This window comes from Microcaecilia unicolor, chromosome 7 (assembly GCF_901765095.1).
Source record: "Microcaecilia unicolor chromosome 7, aMicUni1.1, whole genome shotgun sequence".
In the NCBI taxonomy this organism is placed as follows: Eukaryota; Metazoa; Chordata; class Amphibia; order Gymnophiona; family Siphonopidae; genus Microcaecilia; species Microcaecilia unicolor.
This window is the reverse complement of record NC_044037.1, coordinates 18,175,699-18,197,417: the sequence shown is the minus strand read 5'-3', so window position 1 is coordinate 18,197,417 and position 21,719 is coordinate 18,175,699. Positions and strand designations below refer to the sequence as shown.

At 46.9% G+C, this 21,719-nt stretch overlaps 1 protein-coding gene across 1 annotated transcript in view; it reads right to left on the bottom strand.

Moving 5' to 3' along the window:
- The window catches only part of DCX (doublecortin), a 152,871-nt gene that overhangs the window by 46,992 nt on the left and 84,160 nt on the right, over positions 1-21,719 (bottom strand). Inside the window, exon 3 of the mRNA XM_030209977.1 lies at positions 11,590-11,692. Within this exon, the coding sequence (XP_030065837.1) occupies positions 11,590-11,692 (103 nt within the window). The remainder of the gene's footprint in view (positions 1-11,589; positions 11,693-21,719) is intronic.

Here is a 21,719-nt window from a genome sequence, read left to right as displayed (position 1 = left end):
TGGTAGCTGTTGTAATGTAAATTGGTATTACGACCTGTGGGCTTCTGGAAAAGGCTGGTTTTCAGACGGTCACGCTCTTTGATGTTGAGAAGGTCCAGGAAGCTGATTTTTGAAGAGTTGTATTGCATCTTGAATTTCAGATTTTCGTCTTGTCTATTTAACCAGATGTGGAAACATGAAACAAGATTGTCGTATTGCCTTTCCACAGAATGAAAATATTGTCAATATAGCGCTTATAGAATCTTATATGTTCTCTGAAGGGGTGTGTATCTGTTCTTTCAAAATTTGTGACATATAAGTTGGCTAGATCTGGGGCCATGGATGCCCCCACCACGGTGCCCTTGATTTGTTGGTAAAATTAATTTTGAAAGCAGAAAAAATTATTGGTTAAGGCTATGCTTGCAAGGGTAACAATGAGATGACTGGGTATGTGTTTATGTGTACTTCTGGTGCTTAGAATTTCTTCAATGATAATTAATGATTCCACTTGTGAAACATTGGTATAAAGAGCCTCAATATCCATAGTAACCATAGTTATCTCAGAGAGGTCTGTCCGATACCCTTGAAGTAGCTGTATCATGTGAGATGAATCACGAATGTAGGACCTGATTTGCAGTATAAAGGACCTCAAAAAGAAGTCCACAAATGCTGAAAGTGGTTCTAGAATGGAACCTTTGACTGAGATGATTGGTCTCCCTGGACGATTAATGAGAGATTTGTGTATTTTGGGTAATATGTATATAGTGGGAATGATGGGGTGTTGCATCAACCACCTAGGTGGAGAACCTGAATCTGCAATAAATGGAGCAAATACAAAGAGGGGGTGTAGCGTGATCAACAAGATGACAGAGGGTGGAAATGGAGGAGGTAAAAGGTGAAGAATGAGAGTCATGATGGGAGGTGACATAAAAAAAGATGGCGAGGGAGTGAATGGCAGAAAAAGACCTGGGGCTAGTAAGATGATGATAGGCAGAGGAAGGTACATGAGGCTGAGATGGGAATAAGTACAGAGAACAGAATGGAGGACTAGAAAGTGAGTGAAAGATAAAGAGAGGTAGGAGGCTGGGGAAACAATGAGAGACTGAGGTGAGATGGGGAAGACCTGAGGAGAAAAGTAGAAAATGGAAAACTAGTAAGTAGGTGAAAGGTAAAAAGAGGAGACTGAACATTAGAAGGAAGGGTATAGAGGAAAGAAATTTAGGTATAGGTAGGTAAAAAGGCAGATGAGAAAAATGGAGAAAAAAATGAAACAAAAGGATCAATGTAAGAGATGTAGGGGAGGAAGGGAAAAGACAGAATAAAGAAACAGAAAATGGAAATGAGATCCCAGAAAAGGAAAACACCAACATGAGAAAATGGTGAAGAGAGACCAGGATCAACCCAAAATGGAAAAAATAAAATGACCAGAAAATACAGGTGCCTTCTGGTGTGGCGCCTTTCTCGTGGTATGAGTCCCGACATCTGCATGGTTCCTACTGCAAGGCTGACCCAAGATGGAGGCACAAAAGCAAAAGATGGCTCAGGGCACCACAACCACTTGAGCTGGCCCTGACCCCTGGATAAAGTAATGAAGTGAAGGACCCCCCTCCCCTCTTCCCACTTCTAGGCAGGATTCATTGTAAGTACACCATCCTAGATGAGGAGTGTATATAATTTTATCCTAGGTACACTTGTCTAACAAGAAACCCGAGAACGTGCTCAATCAGAAAACAAGTTCTTCCTCTTTGTTTTGGTTTTTCCTTAGCTTCCAGCTTCTTTCTCTCTTGACAGCAAGAGCCAGTCGAACAATATGACAAGAGTCACAGCAGTGTTTTGTAACGCTCCTGCTGGCTAACAGGTGGTACCAGAAGTGAACGCAATTTTAAGACAAATATTTTGCATGTATATTGCCCTTTATCCACACAGAATCCTGAACTTTTTTTTTTCTTGGCATTATTCACAAAGTATAAAAGGATTTTAAGATAAAAAAAGAAATAATGTATTTAAAAAAAAAAGAGGCACACATACGTGAATTGCTCCCTGTGCCAGCATTTTCAGATCATTAAATATCTTTCAGCTAACACAGCCTGCTGCTTCGTTAGAATCTGGCAGGAAAAATGCCCAAATCAATCCACGGTGCCAGCATTTCACTCCCAAATAGTCTTCAGAAGTCCCTGGAGCTCTATGAATTGCAGCCTCTCAGCTCAATCGAAACACTACTCAAGTCACTGAAAACCTCAGTAGAAACAAGACACTCTTTGACAGAGACACTTCTAGAGAAAGGGATCCACAGCGGAGGAGGTAAAGGAAGTATAACTAGACTATATAAAGCATTACTTTCATTTCACAACCCCACAGAACACTACTTAAAGAAGTGGGAGATAGTATTGGGGGCCCAACCTGAACCATCGCAATGGGCAAGGGCTATTAAGTCTTTATTTAAGGTGTCGGTTTCAAGTGCAATGATAGAGAATGGGCACAAAATGTTACATAGTTGGTACTACACCCCAAGCCGTTTAGCAAAGATCTACAAGAAGGGCTCAGCCCTTTGTTGGCGACAATGTGGTGAAGCAGGGGATATGATCCATATAGGGTGGACATGCAAACAAGCACAAGATTATTGGACTGAAATCTTGGGATTTTTGCAGACTGTGATAGGAGTTGAGTACCCTAGGAGCATGGAATGTTGTCTCTTGCATTTTCGACCACCACGAGCACAACGACAGATCCATCAGTTTGCTACACAAGTATTTGTGGCTGGTAAGCTACTGTTGGCGGCAGCGTGGAAAAAGCCATCGCTGCCGGGACTGCGGACTGTCTTAGCAAAGCTTAAAACAATTCAACTTATGTCAAAACTCACAGCTACAAGGAAAGGACAAATTGCCCAACATCAAAGAATATGGGACATCTCTATATATAAAAGGCAAAACCAACGTTCTATGAAGCCTCCAACCGGAAGTGTGAAGGGGGAGAGATATCCGGTTTCCCTATGAGTGTCTGCCCCGCCCTCACTCTCTCTCTAACACAAACAGTGAAGGAAAACAGCAAAGCAGGAAATCAAATCGCTCTCTCTGTAACAATGAAGGACTCAGAGGGGGGAGGGGAGAGAGGGCAGAGGGCAGGGACACACACACTCCCACATGCACACAGAAGAAAACCTTGCTAGCCCCCGTTTCATTTGCATCAGAAACGGGGCTTTTTTACTAGTGTATGATAAATGGTCTTCTGCCCAAACCCAATAACTCCTTGTAAGGGGAGGGAGGGAGGGAGGGATAGGGAGGGGAGTAGGGGATTAAGAATGTTAAAGAGGCACAATCAATGTTGTAAAGCACTGTAATGATATAGGAAGAATATATTGTATTTTATTGAAAAAGCATAAATACTTAAAAAAAAGAAACAAGACACTCTTGACTATAAAGGATTTTCCCTTTCTCTGTATAACAAGGCAGTTTGTGATTCCTCTCTAGGAAATAATACCTTGTAGAGATGGCTAAGGTTCTGCCTGTGCAACACCTTTAGCACTCTTTCAGAATAAAGAAGTTCTGACCTTTTTCGAACCCTGACAGTTTCCAGAACAGGGAGCTGTTATCTTCCATTCTGATTAACAGGGTAGAAGGATCCAACTCTTGGAGAGAAAACGGGGCTTAGGGGAGGATCATTGTCTTTGGTTCAGTTCCCGACCGAAGCACCATCTATGCAAGGGGACCAAAGCTTGGCAGAGTTCCTGGCCATTCCCCTAACATCAGTGCTAGGAGAGTAAAAATTATTAACCTCCAAGCTACAGCATCTTCTAATCTATTGTAGAAAGGTCTTTGACTAGCACTGTTTCTGACCTGGAGGAGCCAGGAGCGGGAAGCAGCCTCAGAGACTATTAAGACTGCTTGACTATTTCAGGGAAACACAGGAATGGTGTCTTCCACCACCGCCCAGGAGGAGCAGAGATAAGAAAAAGGAGAAGAGGTGCTTTTTAATCAGCTAGAGCAGCAAAACACCTCAGATAAATCCCTTGCAACTCGGGTATCCCTCTGAGAAAAGCACTTGCTTTACCTCAAGGACTATAACTGACATAGAGGGGCATAATTGAACGAAAACGTCTATCTCCATGGGCGTTTATCTCCGAGAACGGGTCTGTGAAGGGGCGGACCGAACCGTATTTTCGAAAAAAATAGACGTCCATGTTTTATTCGACAATTTGTGAGCTGGGCGTTTTTGTTTTTCAGCGATAATGGAAAATAAATCCAAGGCATTTGTTCGTGGGAGGGGCCAGGATTCGTAGTGCACTGTCCCCCCTCACATGCCAGGACATCAACCGGGCACCCTAGGGGGCACTTTTACAAAAACAAAAAAAAAAGTAAAAGAGCTCCCAGGTGCATAGCACCCTTCCCTTGTGTGTTGAGCCCCCCAAATGCCCCTCAAAACCCACTGCCCACAAGTCTACACCATTACTATAGCCCTAAGGGGTGAAGGGGGGCACCTACATGTGGGTACAGTGGGTTTGGGGAGTTGGACGACTAATAAGCATTAAGCAGCACAATTGTAACAGGTGGGGGGGGGGGGGATGGGCCTGGGTCCACCTGCCTGAAGTCCACTGCACCCCCTAACAACTGCTCCAGGGACCTGCATACTGCTGCCAGGGAGGTGGGTATGACATTTGAGGGTGAAAATAAAAAGTTGTGAAACACCATTTTTTGTGGTGGGAGGGGGTTAGTGACCACTGGGGGAGTCAGGGGAGGTCATCCCCGATTCCCTCTGGTGGTAATCAGGTCATTTAGGGCACTTTTTGAGGCCTTATTCGTGAAAAAACAGGGTCCAGGAAAAGTGCCCTAAATTCTAGCTACAAACGCATACTTTTTTTCCATTATCGGCGAAAAGCGCCCATCTCTCCTTGGCCGATAACCACGCCCCAGTTCCACCTTCGCCACGCCTCCGACACGCCCCCGTCAACTTTGTAAGCTTCTGCGATGGAGTGCAGTTGAAAACGTCCAAAATCGGCTTTCCATTATACCGATTTATTCGTTTTTGTGAGATAAACGTCTATCTCCCGATTTGGGTCGAAATCTAGGCGTTTTTCTCTTTCAATTATAAGGTGGATAGTAACATGACGGCAGAAAAAGACCTGCACGGTCCATCCAGTCTGCCCAACAAGATATACTCATATGTGCTACTTTTTGTGTATACCCTACCTTGATTTGTACCTGTCCTCTTCAGCGCACAGACCGTATAAGTCTGCCCAGCACTATCCCCGCCTCCCAACCACCAGCCCCGCCTCCCACCACCGGCTCTGGCACAGACTGTATAAGTCTGCCCAGCACTGTCCCCGCCTCCCAACCACCAGCCCCGCCTCCCACCACTGGCACAGACCGTATGTCTGCCCAGCACTATCCCCGTCTCCCAACCACCAGCCCCGCCTCCCACCACCGGCTCTGGCACAGACCGTATAAGTTTGCCCAGCATCTAGCCACAAAGCAGGTCCTCTTCAAGAAAACTAGGAAGAAGAATTACCAAGATTGTATTACTCTTTAACCTACTTTTACTTATAGATAGATAGATAGATAGATAGATAGATAGATAGATAGATAGATAGATAGATAGATAGATAGATAGATGTGGTATTAATAATTACTGAAAGTTTATCCCAGTTACATAATATCCAAGTTCAGTAGATCTTCCACAGTTTTGTACGTATTAAACTGTATAGACTGAGAGAAGAGAGTGTGGATTATGTGCCAGCTGGCCTTCTAGCCCTGCTAGTCCTAGCTCTGTCCTCAACCAGTCCAAATAAAAATACATTTGTGCAGATATGGAATATCTACAAATCCTTCCCCAAAAGGCTAGAAGCTTAGCTCTCAATAGATTGGGTGAAGTCATCTGAAGAAAGGAAGATGATTTTCTTAGTCATCGTAGTGTGATCCCCCCCCCCCCCCAGAGAACTGCCTCTACTGCTGGCAGGAGGTGGAGGATTCTCTGGGGGTCACTATGGAAATGGGGGCTGATAAAGCTGGCCTGGTAGGTGGAAATAAGTAGAACCCGGTCTCCGGAGGTGGGCAGAGAAGTGATGAAAGAGACTGTGAAAAGTGGATCCAGGTCTTTGGTTGCCTTATCCCTGTCGATACCCTTAGCACTGAGGTGGAGTCCTGGAGCTGAATAGGTGGACTTTGGCGTGGCTGGTTTTTGAAACCTCTGTTAGGGGCAGAAGGGGATCTGGGTAGGTTCCCCGTTGAGGGGAACCTCGAGAAGAAAGAGTGCCTGATGGAAAAAGACACCCAGGTGAGAGGGAAATGGGTGTGGAGGAGCCCTACTCCTGACAGGACTTTGCCAGCCAGCCAGAGGCTCCTTAATCAGGGATGGGACAGACATACAATGGACATTGATCGGATGTGACTGTGGCCTCTTATACACTTGAAGAAATTAGAGTTGGTTTTATGAACTGTTTTGTTAGTTTGATGTTGATTTAGTAAGAGAAAGTTTGAAGTTCATCTACCCGTTATTTGAAAGGGACTTGTGCATCCCACAGGGTGGGAGTACCCTTCGCCCTTCCAGAGGTTTTCTTCGGCCACTGCCTGCATCCAGCTTATCTAAAGTACAATCTGTTTTGTGAATCCTGGTCCTGGGCACCTGACCTGGGGAGGTTAGCCGGCCACCGTGACTGAGGGATAAACCAGGGTTACAATAGGCTCCTCAATAAAGAGTTTGGACAGGGTGAGAAACAGTAAGGGGAGTTTCTGGGGATTTTGACGGGACATGCGTTGTTACCAGGCAAGTAGAATTATAAGAGTCCAGATCTCACCCTGATATTAAGATTTACTATCAGCAGTTGTCTAATAACTATGTACCTCTCATTGTTCAGCTCTGGGAAGAGGATTATTTTTACAGAAAATGTGACGGTACAACTGTAGATGGTGATGTTGCATTGTGTTGAAGTGTATTTAGTATAAACATTTTCACACCAGTGAAGAAAAGCTAAAGTTTTCTAGTTAATATGATAGATATATTGTTTTTATTGTAAAAGTATATGAAGTTTAAATAAAACACAAACATAGTCTATCCGTAGTGAGGTCCCTTGCAATGTATATAAGGGATATGATGGTTTACTCTTCTCATTTTCCTTTCGTGTGTGGTTTGTAACCTGGAAACTCAATAAAAATTGTTATTACCTAAAAATACATTTGTGTGGACCACTGATGCTTTATCAAGGGTTATTACAGTCCTTTTCAAGATATGGGATATCTGTAATGTACTAGAGGAGGCGTTGTAAGCCCTGTGACTTATTCAAAGGACTATAGCTGTGAATTTAGGAGTTGCAGGGAGAGATGGAAATACCATGGCGGACAACGAAAGAAGGCCCACAGACCCTCAGTCACCCCCTGTTTGTACGGCAATGAACAGGACTGGGAAACCTAGCAGAGGGAGGAGTTTACCCAATGCAAAGAAATCAGAAGTCATCTGTACCTCAAATATCAGGCAAGTCCTTTAGACCTAGATTTACTACAATGTGCTACTAGTGCATTTACTCACATGAGCGGGGCCCCCGAGAGACTGGGCCGGGCCCGGGGCAAGGCCGCCTTGCCGCCCTCGCTGCACCGCCCCCCCCCCCCACCGAGGTCGCTGCCGCTGCTCCCCCCTCCATCCCCCCGAGGTCACCACCGCTCCCCCCCTGAGATCGCCGCAGCCACTGCTCCCCCTCCACCCCCCGAGGTCGTCGCCACCACCGCTCCCCCTCCACCCCCCCCCAAGTTCGCCGCCACCGCTCCCCCCCTCCATTCGCCACCGGGCCGGGCCCCCTGCATTGAAATCACAGTCTCACCTCCGTGAAAGCAGCAGAACGCCTCCCTTCGGCCCTCCTTCCCTCCTTGTGTCCCGCCCTTGCAGAAGTTATGTCAGACGAGGGCGGGACACAGGGAGGGAAGGAGGGCTGAAGGGAGGCATTCTACTGCCTGCAGCGCTGCTTTCACGAAGGTCAGACTGCGATTTCAATGCAGGGGGCAGACAGTTGATGACGGAGGCCCGGGCCCGGGGAATTTTGTCCCCCTTGCCCCCCCTCTCAGCGGCTATGCACATGAGGTTCCCTTTTTTCGAAGCTGCGGAAAAAGGGGGCCCTGCAGTAGTGTCAGCACTTGAATTTGCCGTGCACTGGGGCCTGTTTACCACAGCGGGTAAAAGGCATATAAAGGAAATGGCTGTGCAGATAGCTCACACTTGTCGTGTGGCCATTTCCAGGGGGAACCTTACCACCACCTATTTAGGAGACAGTAAGGGATCCTGTGCTAACCTGGTGGTAATCAGGCTTTGCTGCCCGATTACCACCTGGTAAGTCCCCGGAGCAAAAAAAAATATATATATTTTTTTTCGGTCACGCCCAGAGTAGGCCAGTGATTGGCGCACGACAACTCCATGGTAGCTCTACTGTGGCATTGTAAAAGGGCCCCTTGATTAGTAAATAAATCCCATGGCAAAAAATAGGCCCTGAAAGAAATTGTGCGGGTTAATGTGTATTAGTTTGTGCCAGGGGCGTAGCTAGGTGGGGGAATGGGCCCCCAAAGATTAAGCCCTGGCCCCCCTCTACATTTGACCCCCCCCCCAGCCACCAACCCCCGCCGCCCCTCCCCCATCTCTGCCACCAGGTACCTTTGCTGGCGGAGGTCCACAACCCCCGCCAGCTGAAGAGTCTTCTTCAGCGTCGGTCGACTCCGGCGCCTTCGCTGATGATCTGATTCTGACTCTTTACGTCCTGCATGCACGTCCTGCATGGGGCTACATGCAGGACATCAGGAGTTAGAAACAGATCATCAGCAAAGGCGCTGGAGTCGACCGGCGCTGAAGAAGACTCTTCTGCTGGCGGGGGTTGGGGACCCCCCCAGCAAAGGTATCTGGCAGCAGCAGCGGCAACGGGGGAGGATCGGCAGTGGCGGGGGGTCTGCGGCTGGGGGAGGCGGGCTCAACAGTGCCCCCCCCCCCCCACCTTGGTCTCTGGACCCCCCTCCCGCCGAGGTCTGGCTATGCCCCTGGTTTGTGCTAACATGGTAGCAGACTTCAGTAAAGCTAGTCCTTAATTTCTAATGCTTTTCAATGGTCTAGATCAGAGGTTCTCGACCTAGTCTTCGTGACACAGCTATCCCTTCTGGTTTTCAGATTATCTCCAACAAATAGACCTGAGCTAGACTGGCCTTCACTGTATCTTGCAATTTTATTGGGGATATCCTGAAAACCTGACTGGCTAGTTGTGTCCTCAGGACTAGGTTGAGAACCTGTGGTCTAGATGGACTGAATAAATGGAAAACATATATAATAAAGAAAAAAAAGAAGGGCTGCAAAATCCAGATCTGCAAAGGCAATTCATAATAGCCTAATCCCTGTATTTGCTAATGTTCATTAAACTCCCAAAAAAGGGAGAATGGGAATTATATACTGCCTTCCTGTGGCTTTTCCAACTACATTTAAAGTGGTTTACATATTATATACAAGTCCTTATTTGTACCTGGGACAATGGAGGGTTAAGTGACTTACCCAGTGTCACAAGGAGCTGCAGTGGGAATTGAGCCCAGTTCCCCAGGATCAGAGTCTGCTGTACTAACCACTAGGCTACTCCTCCACTCATGAGGGAAGTGAAGTTGGTGGAAATTTGTACACTACCCAGAGTGGATGAATCTCAACTGGGCACACTGGATGGGCCATTTTGGTCTCTGTCTGGGGCCTTTTACTAAAGTACATTAAGTGTGAGTTCACGTGTAGGGTTATTGCACAGTTACAGTAACTGTTATCACAGTGGCACATGGGCAGGCTACGGGCAGAGAATGGGCATTCACCTGCACATTGCTGTAACTGCATAATACATACCAAGAAAGGGCATTAAAAGGGCAATTCTGAAAATTGGTTCCTCAGTCTAGATGCCCCAATGCCGTGCACATAGTGCCAATTCTGTAATGCCGTCTTCACACCAAGATTTCTTTATAGAATACTGGTGTAAGGTTCGCATTGACGTGCCATTTAATGCCATGTCAATAGCAGGCATAAGCTGGTGTGCCTAAGTGCTACAAAGGGCATATGTAGTTTATAGAATTTTATAAACAATACGTCTAACTAGGAGACACACCCATGGCCTGCCCATGCTCCGTCCACGCGTACGTTCCCATTGCAATTAGGTGACAAATTATAGAATAGCGCCTGTAAATTTGATAGCACCTACACTTTACAGAATTGCCCCCTTTGTGCATTTGTATGAATTGAAAATAATGTGCAGTAGGAACATAAGAACATAAGCACTGCCATACTGGGACAGACGAATGGTTCATCGAGCCCAGTATCCTGTTTCCAATAGTGGCCCATCCAGGTCACAAGTACCTGGCAACATCCCAGAACAGTAAGGGGTCCTTTTACTAAGGTGCACTAACAGATTTAGCACGTGCTAATGATTAGCATGTTGCTCAATGATATGATGCCCATAGGAATATAATGGGTGCAGTGGCGATCCTAGCCTGCATGACACCCGGGGCGGATTGCCGATGTGCCCCCCCCCCCCCCGGTGAAATAACACCTCCCCCCCCTGGCGAAATGACACCCCCCCCCCGGGTGCACGCCGCTGGGGGGGGGGGGGGGGCGCGGCGCGCGCCTGTCAGCTGAGTTCGCTAACTTCACTGCAGCTCCCTCTGCCCCGGCCGGAACAGGAAGTAACCTGTTCCGGGGGCACAGGGAGCTGCAGCGAAGTTAGCGAACTCAGCTGAAAGGCGCGCGCCGCGGCACCCCCCAGCGGTGTGCACCCGGGGTGGACCGCCCCCACCGCCCCCACTTGGTATGCCACTGAATGGGTGTCCTATCATTTAGTGCACGCTAAATCCATTAGCACACCTTAGTAAAAGGACCCCTAAAACAGATGTTGCTTATCCTAGAAATAAGCAGAGGAATATCCCAAGTCCATCTTAATAATGGCTTATAGATTTTTCTTTTAGGAAATTATCCAAACCTTTTTTTAAACCCTGCTAAGCTACCTGCTAAACTAACTGCTTTTACCACATTCTCTGGTAACAAATTCCAGAGTTTAATTACACATAGAGTAAAGAAATATTTTCTCTGCTTTGTGTTAAATTTACTATTTAGTAGCTTCATTGCATGCCCCATAGTCCTAGTATTTTTGGAAAGGGTAAACAAGCGATTCACCTCTACCCATTCCAGTCCACTCGTTATTTTATAGACCTCTATCATATCTCCCCTCAGTCGTCTCTTCTCCAAGCTGAAGAGCCCTAGCTGCTTTAGCCTTTCCTCATAGGGAAGTCGTTCCATTCCCTTTATAATTTTCGATGCCCTTCTATGTACATTTTCTAATTCCGATAGATCTTCTTTTGAGATGCGGTGACCAGAATTTTGCACACAGTATTCGAGGAAAAGAACTTTTGCGTGCGGTAACTATAAAGGATAAGCTGGGCATATCTCCAAAAGTTTCCACACAGCCTTCGCACTTGCTGTGTGTTAATGTTTGCTGTTAAATTGCCACACTTTAGAAGAAGGGGCCCCGATATTACCATGGAACACAGTCCTCCGCAAGAGACCCACGGAACATCTCCATGGCAGAGCAAACAACAAACCCCAGTAGGAAAGGAAATGTGTCTCCAACGTTACCATTTTCATCCAAGGAAAAGTCATCCTGGGCATAGCGAAACTTTTCTGGTCCGCAGGCAATAAACACATCATCTTCTCCGAAGAAATCATGAAGACAGGACACCTTGTGAGAGAAGAGAGACACTGCTTTAATTAATTGTTAACAGTTTTAATTGATACTAATGCAGGCTGCCATGAGCGGCTAACATCCTTCTGGAAATAATGCCACAGGGGACACGCCTTTGATTAATTCGAACATCTACGATGTCTGATTCATGACACTAAAATGTATAAAGCCATAGTGTCCCAGATATGCACGGCTAATATCTTTGCATTTAAATGCATCTGAATGAAGGTATCAGTGTGGTTTTGAAGCTTATGTGCAATATTCAAACACTAGTAAAACAGGCCCGTTTCTAGCAAGGTTTTCCTCAGAGTGTGTATGTTTGAGAGACAGTGTGTGTGAGAGAGAGAAAGTGTGTGTGAGAGATGGAGTGTGTGTGTGTGAGAGAATGAGTGAGAGAGAGAGAGACAGTGTGTGTGTGTTTGTGTGAGAGAGAGAGAGAAAGAGTGTGTGAGAGACAGGGTGCATGTGTGTGTGAGAGTGAGTGTGAGAGAGAGAGAGAGGTAGAGAGTGTGTGAGAGAGAGATAGAGTGTGTGAGAGAGAGTGTATGTGAGAGACAGAGAGTGAGTGAGTGTGTGTGTGGGGCTCTGAGTTCCATGACCCCCTCCTTCCCTCCCTCCCTCTCCTCCCCTCCGAGTTCCAGGCCCCCCTTCTGTCCGGTGCAGGCCCCCCTCCCTCCCTCTCCTCCCTCCCTCTCTCTCCTCCCCTCCAAGTTCTTGGCCCCCCCTTCCTTCCGAGTTCCATGCCCCCCTCCCTCTCCTCCCCAGCGTGTTCCATGCCCCCCTTTCCTCGGAGTGTGTATGTTTGAGAGAGAGTGTGTGGGTGAGAGATGGAGTGTGTATGTGAGAGAGAATGAGTGAGAGACAGACAGACAGAGTGTGTGTGTGTGTGTGTGTGTGTGTTTGTGTCAGAGAGAAAGAGAGAATGTGTGTGAGAGAGAGAGAGTGTGTGAGAGAGAGTGTATGTGAGAGACAGAGAGTGAGTGTGTGTGTGTGAGAAAGTGAAGCCTTCAAGCCTTGAAGCATTCGTGCGCTCTGTAAGGCTCCATCTCCTCAACTGACGACACGTAGTTCCGGAACGTTGCAGGAATGCTTCAAGGCTTGAAGGCTTCACTTTCTCGGCTTCAGAATGTTGGAAGTGCGTTTTATTATATAGGAATATCCCCATGGAAACACTGATCTCCTCCCCTCCTCAGAAACACCCCCAACCCCAAGAGATGGAATGGCTGAGTTATATTTCAGTACGTCTATGAATACTAACTCTGCTGCATTATTACCCTCTTCCACCCACTCTCATTATTCCAATTTAAACACCCCCCCTCCCCCGGATCATATTTCTGAATTCAACACTAATGAAATCGTCTTTGATTAATTCTCATTTTGATCCTTTAGAAGTACACACCAAGTATGGGGAGGAGACAGGGCCAGTGTTAGACATGCTGGGTAGGGTTACCATGTGGCTCCAGAAAAAGGAGGACAAATTGATCCAGTCCGGGTTTTGCTTCCATTTTGAAAGCAATGGCAGTAAAAGCCAGACTGGCTCAATCTGGGGCCCAGGGCAGAAATTAGAAAGGGAGCCTCCAAAGCCCATTGGCAGGCTGTGCCTTCTTCAGTTCAGGAAGGCTTGGGGCTCCCTGTGGCATAGGGGTCCAGAGCAATTGCCCTGTCTACACTCCCTTAACACCGGGCCTGGAAGGAGGAAAATGGCTAAGAGGCCTATTTACTAACCCACAGCAAAATATCACAGTTGTGCACTATTTTACAGCAAGCCATTTCCTGTGTACTTTTACTAAATTGCAGTACTTCAGTATTACAGCTCGCTAAAATTCAGCAGCAACTGGTTTTATGCTGACTCATCGAGCGACTTTGCAAATTCCTGGATGTGGCCTACCCGCCCTCTCTAGGCCACCATCTTAAAGGAACCCTAAGGCTCTATAAGAGTCACTCCTCTCTGACCAAAATTCATGTCATCCAACATACTCAGTTAACTACATGTCCAGCAGTGAATATCGCTAGTGTTTGCACAACTCCAGAAAAAAGGGAGGAAAAAACCCTCACGTAAACGTAAGCAGCAAACAAAAAAGTGAGGTAGATTCAAGCAGGGTATCAAGAAGTCTTTAATGTAAACAGCAGAAAGACGACCTCACATGGCCGTTTTTCGGCACAAATGCTTGCCTCAGGGGTCAGGTAAATCGCTTATGTTATGGCGAAAACGCTTAACAGAAGAATAAAGTCAAAGTCCAGGCTGTTGAATTCTTGTAACATCCTCAGTAGGAAAAAACGCTGAACTGCAAAAAAACGTCTAACCGACAAATGTCAGTGACATAAATTATGCTCCACCACCAGTTCTGAGCAGGGGCGTAGCCAGACTTCGGTGGGAGGGAGGTCCAGAGCCTGAGGTGAGGGGGCACATTTTAGTCCCCCCGGCGTCACTGCCCCCCAGCCACTTTTGACCCCCCCCCCTGGCACCGCCACCCTTCCCCCATCCCTTTTGACCCCCCCTCCCGCCGCCGTCAACCCTCCCCCGCCAACACCAGGTACCTTTGCTGGCGAGGGTCCCCAACTCACGCCAGCCGAAGTCCCCTTCAGCGCCGGTCTCCGAGTCCGGCGCGTTCGCTGATCTGGATTCTGTTTCTGTGAGTCTTGACGTCCTACACATTCCTACGTGCAGGACGTCAGGACTCACAGAAACAGAATCCAGATCAGCAACGCGCCGGAGATTGGCGTTGAAGACGACTTCGGCTGGCTTGGATTGGGGACCCCCACCAGCAAAGGTACCTGACGACGGTGGCGGCAGGGGGGTCAGAGCTAAATCTGTGGGGGTCCATGCCCCCGTGGCCCCACCTAGCTACGCCCCTGGTTCCGAGGTGTCAAGAGCAGATATTCACCGGCACTGTCTGGTTAACTGCCACTGAATGTCTTGCTCCTTGGCCAGTCAGTAGGATTTAACCAAGGAGGAGTCTCTCCTGCCTTGTTAAATCGCTTTGAATATTGACCCTATATTTTATTTTATTTGCTCTTACAGTATTTTTTTGCCCCTGAAGCAGCTCATGCAGGACGAAACACAAATTTCTGGAATATTACAGCCCTCTCCCTGTACACAGATACCATCCATATTTTTCCCAGCATCCATAATTTTTCCAGCCCCTCTCCCTGCACCCACACATAGCATCCACCTTTACAGCCCTCTTCCCTCCCTCTCTCCCTCCCCCCACACATAGCATCCACCCCCCCCCCCAGCATCCACCTATTTTTGACAGCCCTCGACATTTTTTTAATTTATACAGCCCCCTCCCCCCACAGCAGTCAAAGTTTTTTTTACAGTCCACACCCCCCACACACATATAGCATCCACTTTTTTTTTTACAGTTCCCTCTCTCCCTCTCTCCCTCCCTCCACCCACCCACCCATACATAATTTTTTTTTCAGCCACCCCTGCGTCACCCGTGAGGCAGGAGGAGGAGTTACTGCACGGGAGGTACCTTTTTGGGGCAGGAAAGAACCCCACTGTTTCCTGCCCGCTGTCAATGTTATGGACCATTGCCCCCACTTTTTCCAAATGGCCACCAAGACTTCCAGCAGCAGCAGTCTCACGAGATTACTGCTTGAAGTCTCGGTGGCCAGTTTGAAAAAGAGGCAGCAGCGCAGAGCAGCGACAAGGGGCAAGAAAGAGTGGGGTTCTTTCCTGGCCCCGACGAGGCCTCTAGACCACCACGGTCAGAAGGGGGCGCGGCAGGATGACCAAGGGTCGGGGGCGGGCAGGCAGGGGGACAACGAAGGCTCTGGGTGGGTGGCGGAACAACCATGGCTGGGGGTGCGGTGGTGGTGGTAGTGGGTGGTGGCGGCGAGACAACCAAGGCTCGGTTGTGTGCGGCAGTGGCAGTAGCTGGCCGGCTGGGCAGAGCACAGATTCTACGCAAACATGTGGAATTCTGCGCAAATTCTGTTCGCCGCAGTCGCGCAGAATTCTGGAAGGAGTAGTAATTGCACTTTGGGCAAATTCTGTATATCTGCATGCAACTTTTTGGGAATGCTCCTGACACGCCCCTGGCCATGGTACCTTTTCAGATACGCGCGATTGAAGCTAGGCGCCGAGCTTTATAGAATAGCGTGTGCAAATTTTCAAGACTGCCAATTAATCTCAATAATTGGTTGTTAGCACTCAATTATTGATGGTTGTGCACGCATCTCTGATATGCGTGTGAAGTTAGGCGCAGAAATCTGGGCATAATATCTAGAATCCAGGGATATGGGCTTAATGTCCTTTAGTAGGTCACAGGGAGTGGCGCTGGCAGAAGCAGGATTGGAAGCCTGATTGTCTAGCTCTCCGTTCATGGCATTAGCCACTGTCTAATAAATCAACCTTACCCCAGAGCCCTACAGTACGAGCTGGGCCTGGGTTTCAACTAAAACTTTGTATGACCTCCTGGAAGTCAATACACACTGAAGTGCTGCCAGTCCCCTGTACGTGTTCCCAAGGATTTTTACAGCAACACATGATTGAATATTGAATATTTTAACATATTGAATATTTTAACACCCAACAGAAAGTACTTAACAAGGAGGATCTGGGGTTCCTAGCCCATTATAAACCATAAAGCTGTATGTCTCTGTTGATCACCCTCCCCTCACCTATCCACACCCACCCTGTTAGAATATCAATGATATGCTTTGATGTCCCCATGCATACCTCCAACCCACCCCCCTCCTCCCACCCTGTCAGACTGTCATAGTAATGCTTGAATGTTTTCACTTATATACACTGTCAGCTAGCACATTTGCTTATTTCCGATCTGAGGAAGAAGGGCAACCTTCGAAAGCTAATCAAGAAATGTATTAAGTTATGTCCAATAAAAAAGGTATCATCTTATTTTCTTTTCCGTGTTTTATTTTGTTTGATTTCTATAGATTCTACATGGAATGTTGCTATTCCACTAGCAACATTCCATGTAGAAGTCGGCCCTTGTAGATCAGCAATGTGGCCGCGCAGGCTTCTGCTTCTGTGAGTCTGATGTCCTGCACGTACGTGCAGGACGTCAGACTCACAGAAACAGAAACCTGCGCAGCCTTCTACATGGAATGTTGCTACTGGAATAGCAACATTCCATGTAGAATCTCCAATAGTATCTATTTTACTGTCATAGTAATGCTTGAATGTTTTCACTTATATACACTGTCAGCTAGCACATTTGCTTATTTCCGATCTGAGGAAGAAGGGCAACCTTCGAAAGCTAATCAAGAAATGTATTAAGTTATGTCCAATAAAAAAGGTATCATCTTATTTTCTTTTCCGTGTTTTATTTTGTTTGATTTCTATAGATTCTACATGGAATGTTGCTATTCCAGTAGCAACATTCCATGTAGAAGTCGGCCCTTGTAGATCAGCAATGTGGCCGCGCAGGCTTCTGCTTCTGTGAGTCTGATGTCCTGCACGTACGTGCAGGATGTCAGACTCACAGAAACAGAAACCTGCGCAGCCTTCTACATGGAATGTTGCTACTGGAATAGCAACATTCCATGTAGAATCTCCAATAGTAGCAACATTCCATGTAGAATCTCCAATAGTATCTATTTTACTGTCATAGTAATGCTTGAATGTTTTCACTTATATACACTGTCATCTAGCACATTTGCTTATTTCCGATCTGAGGAAGAAGGGCAACCTTCGAAAGCTAATCAAGAAATGTATTAAGTTATGTCCAATAAAAAAGGTATCATCTTATTTTCTTTTCCATGTTTTATTTTGTTCGATTTCTATTGATATACAGCAACACACAATTCAGCAATAGCACAATGGATGAATTTCAAACGGCACGAGCGACTCTGAGTGAGTATTTCTCTGCTGAAATAACAGCAGTGCTTTGCAATTTTGTCACGTCTGCTCGCCACTGGACTGCAGGCACGTTTCATTTGGCGATGATCTCACCTTAAGCAGCATTTCCCCAGGGATCCCTTAAGGTGAAAGGGTGACAGCTCGCCCTTATCCTCCCATCCCCCGTGAGAGTCAGGCACTAGGAGAAGAAATCTGATAAAGCTGATCTGGTTTTCTAATCACAATGAGCTGGAATTTTTCATTTACAGACATCAAGAAGCCCTTCCCCGGGCAACAAGGAAGGGGGGAGATTGATGTTCTGTGGCAAGTACCAACACAGTTAGCTCTGTCTTACAAATATTTGCACTGATTTTATGCAATTGCCTTTGCAAGCCATACTGATAAAGTAAGATCTTACTCAGCTACTGCACATCTACTATAATAATTTGCACCTCCAACGTTCTGAAGCTGACTGCCAGGAAGTCGAAGCCCAGTTTGTAATGTCTGAAGCCTTCCGGTGACGTCACCGTGCTGCCTGGGAAACTGCGACGCGTCTCAAGCACGGGCGCTACGAGTCTGCACCACCATCTCCATCCCCTCCCAGTTCAGCAGTCCGCCCCCCCCCCCCCCCCCCCCCCCGTCACCGTGTTGCAAAGGAAACGATCGCGACGCATCTCAAGGCCGATGCGCAAACGGATTGAAACCGAAAAGCAGCAGCAGGTGAGTCCCGGCCGCCGCCCGCACAAACCCTCACAGAGAAGGGGGCCTGAACATCAACAGCTGTGCCTAACGTTCTACCAAGGACACGTGGGTGCCCTTGACGTCGCTGTGACGTCCACACTAACGTGCTACTCGCTCACGCGCCGCTCTTCACAAAATCAGAAGCTGCCAAAATTCAAAACAAACGGCGAATAGAGCACAGAATACAGTAACCTGGTGAGCAGCGTTTCAACTGTCAAATGTGAAACACACTATTGGCGCGACCTAAGTACTCTGGGCACCAGCGCTGACCAGGTACACAAAAAAACAAAAAACAAAAGGGAGGGCAGGGGATAGAAGAATACTACAGAACATGGATGAACAGCGCTGAATAGTTATATTTTCCAGAAGAAAAGAAAAAACCAGTTTGAAGGGGATACAAGAGAAAAACAAAAACAAAAAACTGTCTTGGACAGGGCAAACAGGGAAATTGCAGGATAGGGATGGATGGCCACACTCAATCACTCTCTCACTGTCTCTCTCACACAGTCACTCACTGTCACACACACACATTATCTATGTGACACACACACACACTGGATCTGTCAGAGACACTCTCCATCTCACACAGTCTCACTACTCTCTCAATCACAATCAGACTATCAATGTATCTCACACACACACACTGAAACTCACTCTGTATCTCACATACACACTGTCTATTACTCTGTCACACACACATTTGCTGTATGTCTCTCTTTATGACACACACACAGTATCTCTCAATCTGTCTAAAACAAACTCTCTCTCACACACAGAGACTACTACTACTACTACTATTTAGCATTTCTATAGCGCTACAAGGCATACGCAGCGCTGCACAAACATAGAAGAAAGACAGTCCCTGCTCAAAGAGCTTACAATCTAATAGACAAAAAATAAATAAAGTAAGCAAATCAAATCAATTAATGTGAACGGGAAGGAAGAGAGGAGGGTAGGTGGAGGCAAGTGGTTACAAGTCAAAAGCAATGTTAAAGAGGTGGGCTTTCAGTCTAGATTTAAAGGTGGCCAAGGATGGGGCAAGACGTAGGGGCTCAGGAAGTTTATTCCAGGCGTAGGGTGCAGCGAGACAGAAGGCACGAAATCTGGAGTTGGCAGTAGTGGAGAAGGGAACAGATAAGAAGGATTTATCCATGGAGCGGAGTGCACGGGAAGGGGTGTAGGGAAGGACGAGTGTGGAGAGATACTGGGGAGCACCAGAGTGAATACATTTATAGGTTAGTAGAAGAAGTTTGAACAGGATGCGAAAACGGATAGGGAGCCAGTGAAGGGTCTTGAGGAGAGGGTTAGTATGAGTAAAGCGACCCTGGCGGAAGATGAGACGGGCAGCAGAGTTTTGAACCGACTGGAGAGGGGAGAGGTGACTAAGTGGGAGGCCAGCAAGAAGCAGATTGCAGTAGTCTAAACGAGAGGTGACAAGGGTGTGGATGAGGGTTTTGGTAGAGTGCTCGGAAAGAAAGGGGCGGATTTTACGGATGTTGTAAAGAAAGAAACGACAGGTCTTGGCGGTCTGCTGGATATGAGCAGAGAAGGAGAGAGAAGAGTCAAAGATGACCCCAAGAGACACTGTATGACTCACGCACACACACACACACACACACACTGATACAGCACATGGATGGACACACACTCTCTCTATGTTCATACACACTCGCACCCACACATACTTACATACAGGTCAATCACAGATTCACTTTCATAATGCCCCTTTCCTTGGTTTCACATACGCATTCTGCATTCTGCTCCCCAAACCTGTGTTTACACATGGACAACTCTATGTTGCATTTTCACGAGTTCCCAACTGTTCAGATGTGATTGTTAAAGTAATTGATGGTCCTGATCAGTTTTTACTTCATTGTAATTTACTGTTCACAAAAAATATTGTTTATGATGAAATCTTAAAAATGTAGGAACACATTATGTACGCATTAAAAATTTACTAAAATCTGCATACCCTTTCCCTCTTATAAAAACCAAGGCATACAACTCACAAACACAAAGAATGAAAACAACAGAAATCCATAACACAAAAAACACATCTCATTGTCATGCATCAGATTAGTCATAAAACAATCAGGGACATTATTCATTAGCATCACAGGAAATATCTAAAAACACTTCCATTAAAAACATTCATGGCAAAATCAGATTACCTTGCTAAGCACCCGTTTCATTTTTAAGAGAAACGGTCCTTTTTCTCTAGTTTTTACAATAATACTAAACAATTTGGGGTCAGTATTCAGTTGATGGTGGTCAGTGTTTTATTAGCCGCAGCTGACTGCATCCCCGGATAATAAATGCTAAGGGTGTCTTTTACTAAGGTGCACTAGCGTTTTTAGCGTGGGATAAAAATAGGCGTGCGCTAAATGCTAGAGAAAACAATGTATTCCTATGGGCGTCTCTATCGTTTAGGTCACGCCTATTTTTAGCACGTGCTAAAAACGCTAGTGCACCTTAGTAAAACACCCCCTAAGCCATGTCCGGGCACTGGCATTGAATATTTGGTTCTACATTGTCAGATAGCACTTATATGGCTACCTGCGATATTCAAACGATAACCGGATAAAAATAGGACTGTGCTTTACGCAGACCGATATATCTGGTTAACATAGAGGGGAATAATCGAACGTCGCCGGCGATCTATTTTGGCGGCGGCACAACAGCTGGCTGGAACCGTATTTTCAAAAAAGATGGCCGGCCATCTTTTTTTTTGATAATACGGTGTGGCCCGGCGAAATGCCTTGGATTTTGCCGGGTTTGAGATCGCCAGTTTTGTTTTCCCGCGATAATGGAAAAAACTGCCGGCGATCTCAAACCCGGCGAAATCCAAGGCATTTGGCCATGGGAGGAGCCAGCATTTGTAGTGCAATGGTCCCCCTCACATGCCAGGACACCAACCGGGCACCCTAGGGGGCACTTCAAACATCTTTTATAAACAACCAAATTAGCTTCCAGGTGCATAGCACCCTTCCCTTGTGTGCTGAGTCCCCCAAATCCCCCCCAAAACCCACTGCCCACAAGTGTGCACCATTATCCTAGCCCTAAGGGCTGAAGGGGGGCACCTACATGTGGGTACAGTGGGTTTTGGGGGGGCTCAACATTACCCACCACAAGTGGAACAGGTAGGGAGGGGATGGGCCTGGCTCTGCCTTTCTGCAGTCCACTGCAACCAACAACAACTGTTCCAGGGACCTGCATACTGCTGTCAGGGTGCTGGGTTTGACATTTGAGGCTGGCAAAAAAGGTTTGTATTTTAATAATTTTAGTGTGGGAGGGGGTTGGTGACCACTGGGGGAGTAAGGGGAGGTCATCCCCCATTCCCTCCAGTGGTCATCTGGTCAGTTGGGGCACCTTTTTGAAGCTTGGTCGTGAAAATAAAAGGACCAAGTAAACCCGGCGAAATACTGCTTATCGCCGGGTTTTATTTTTCCTTTATCCGCGAAAGCCGGCCATCTG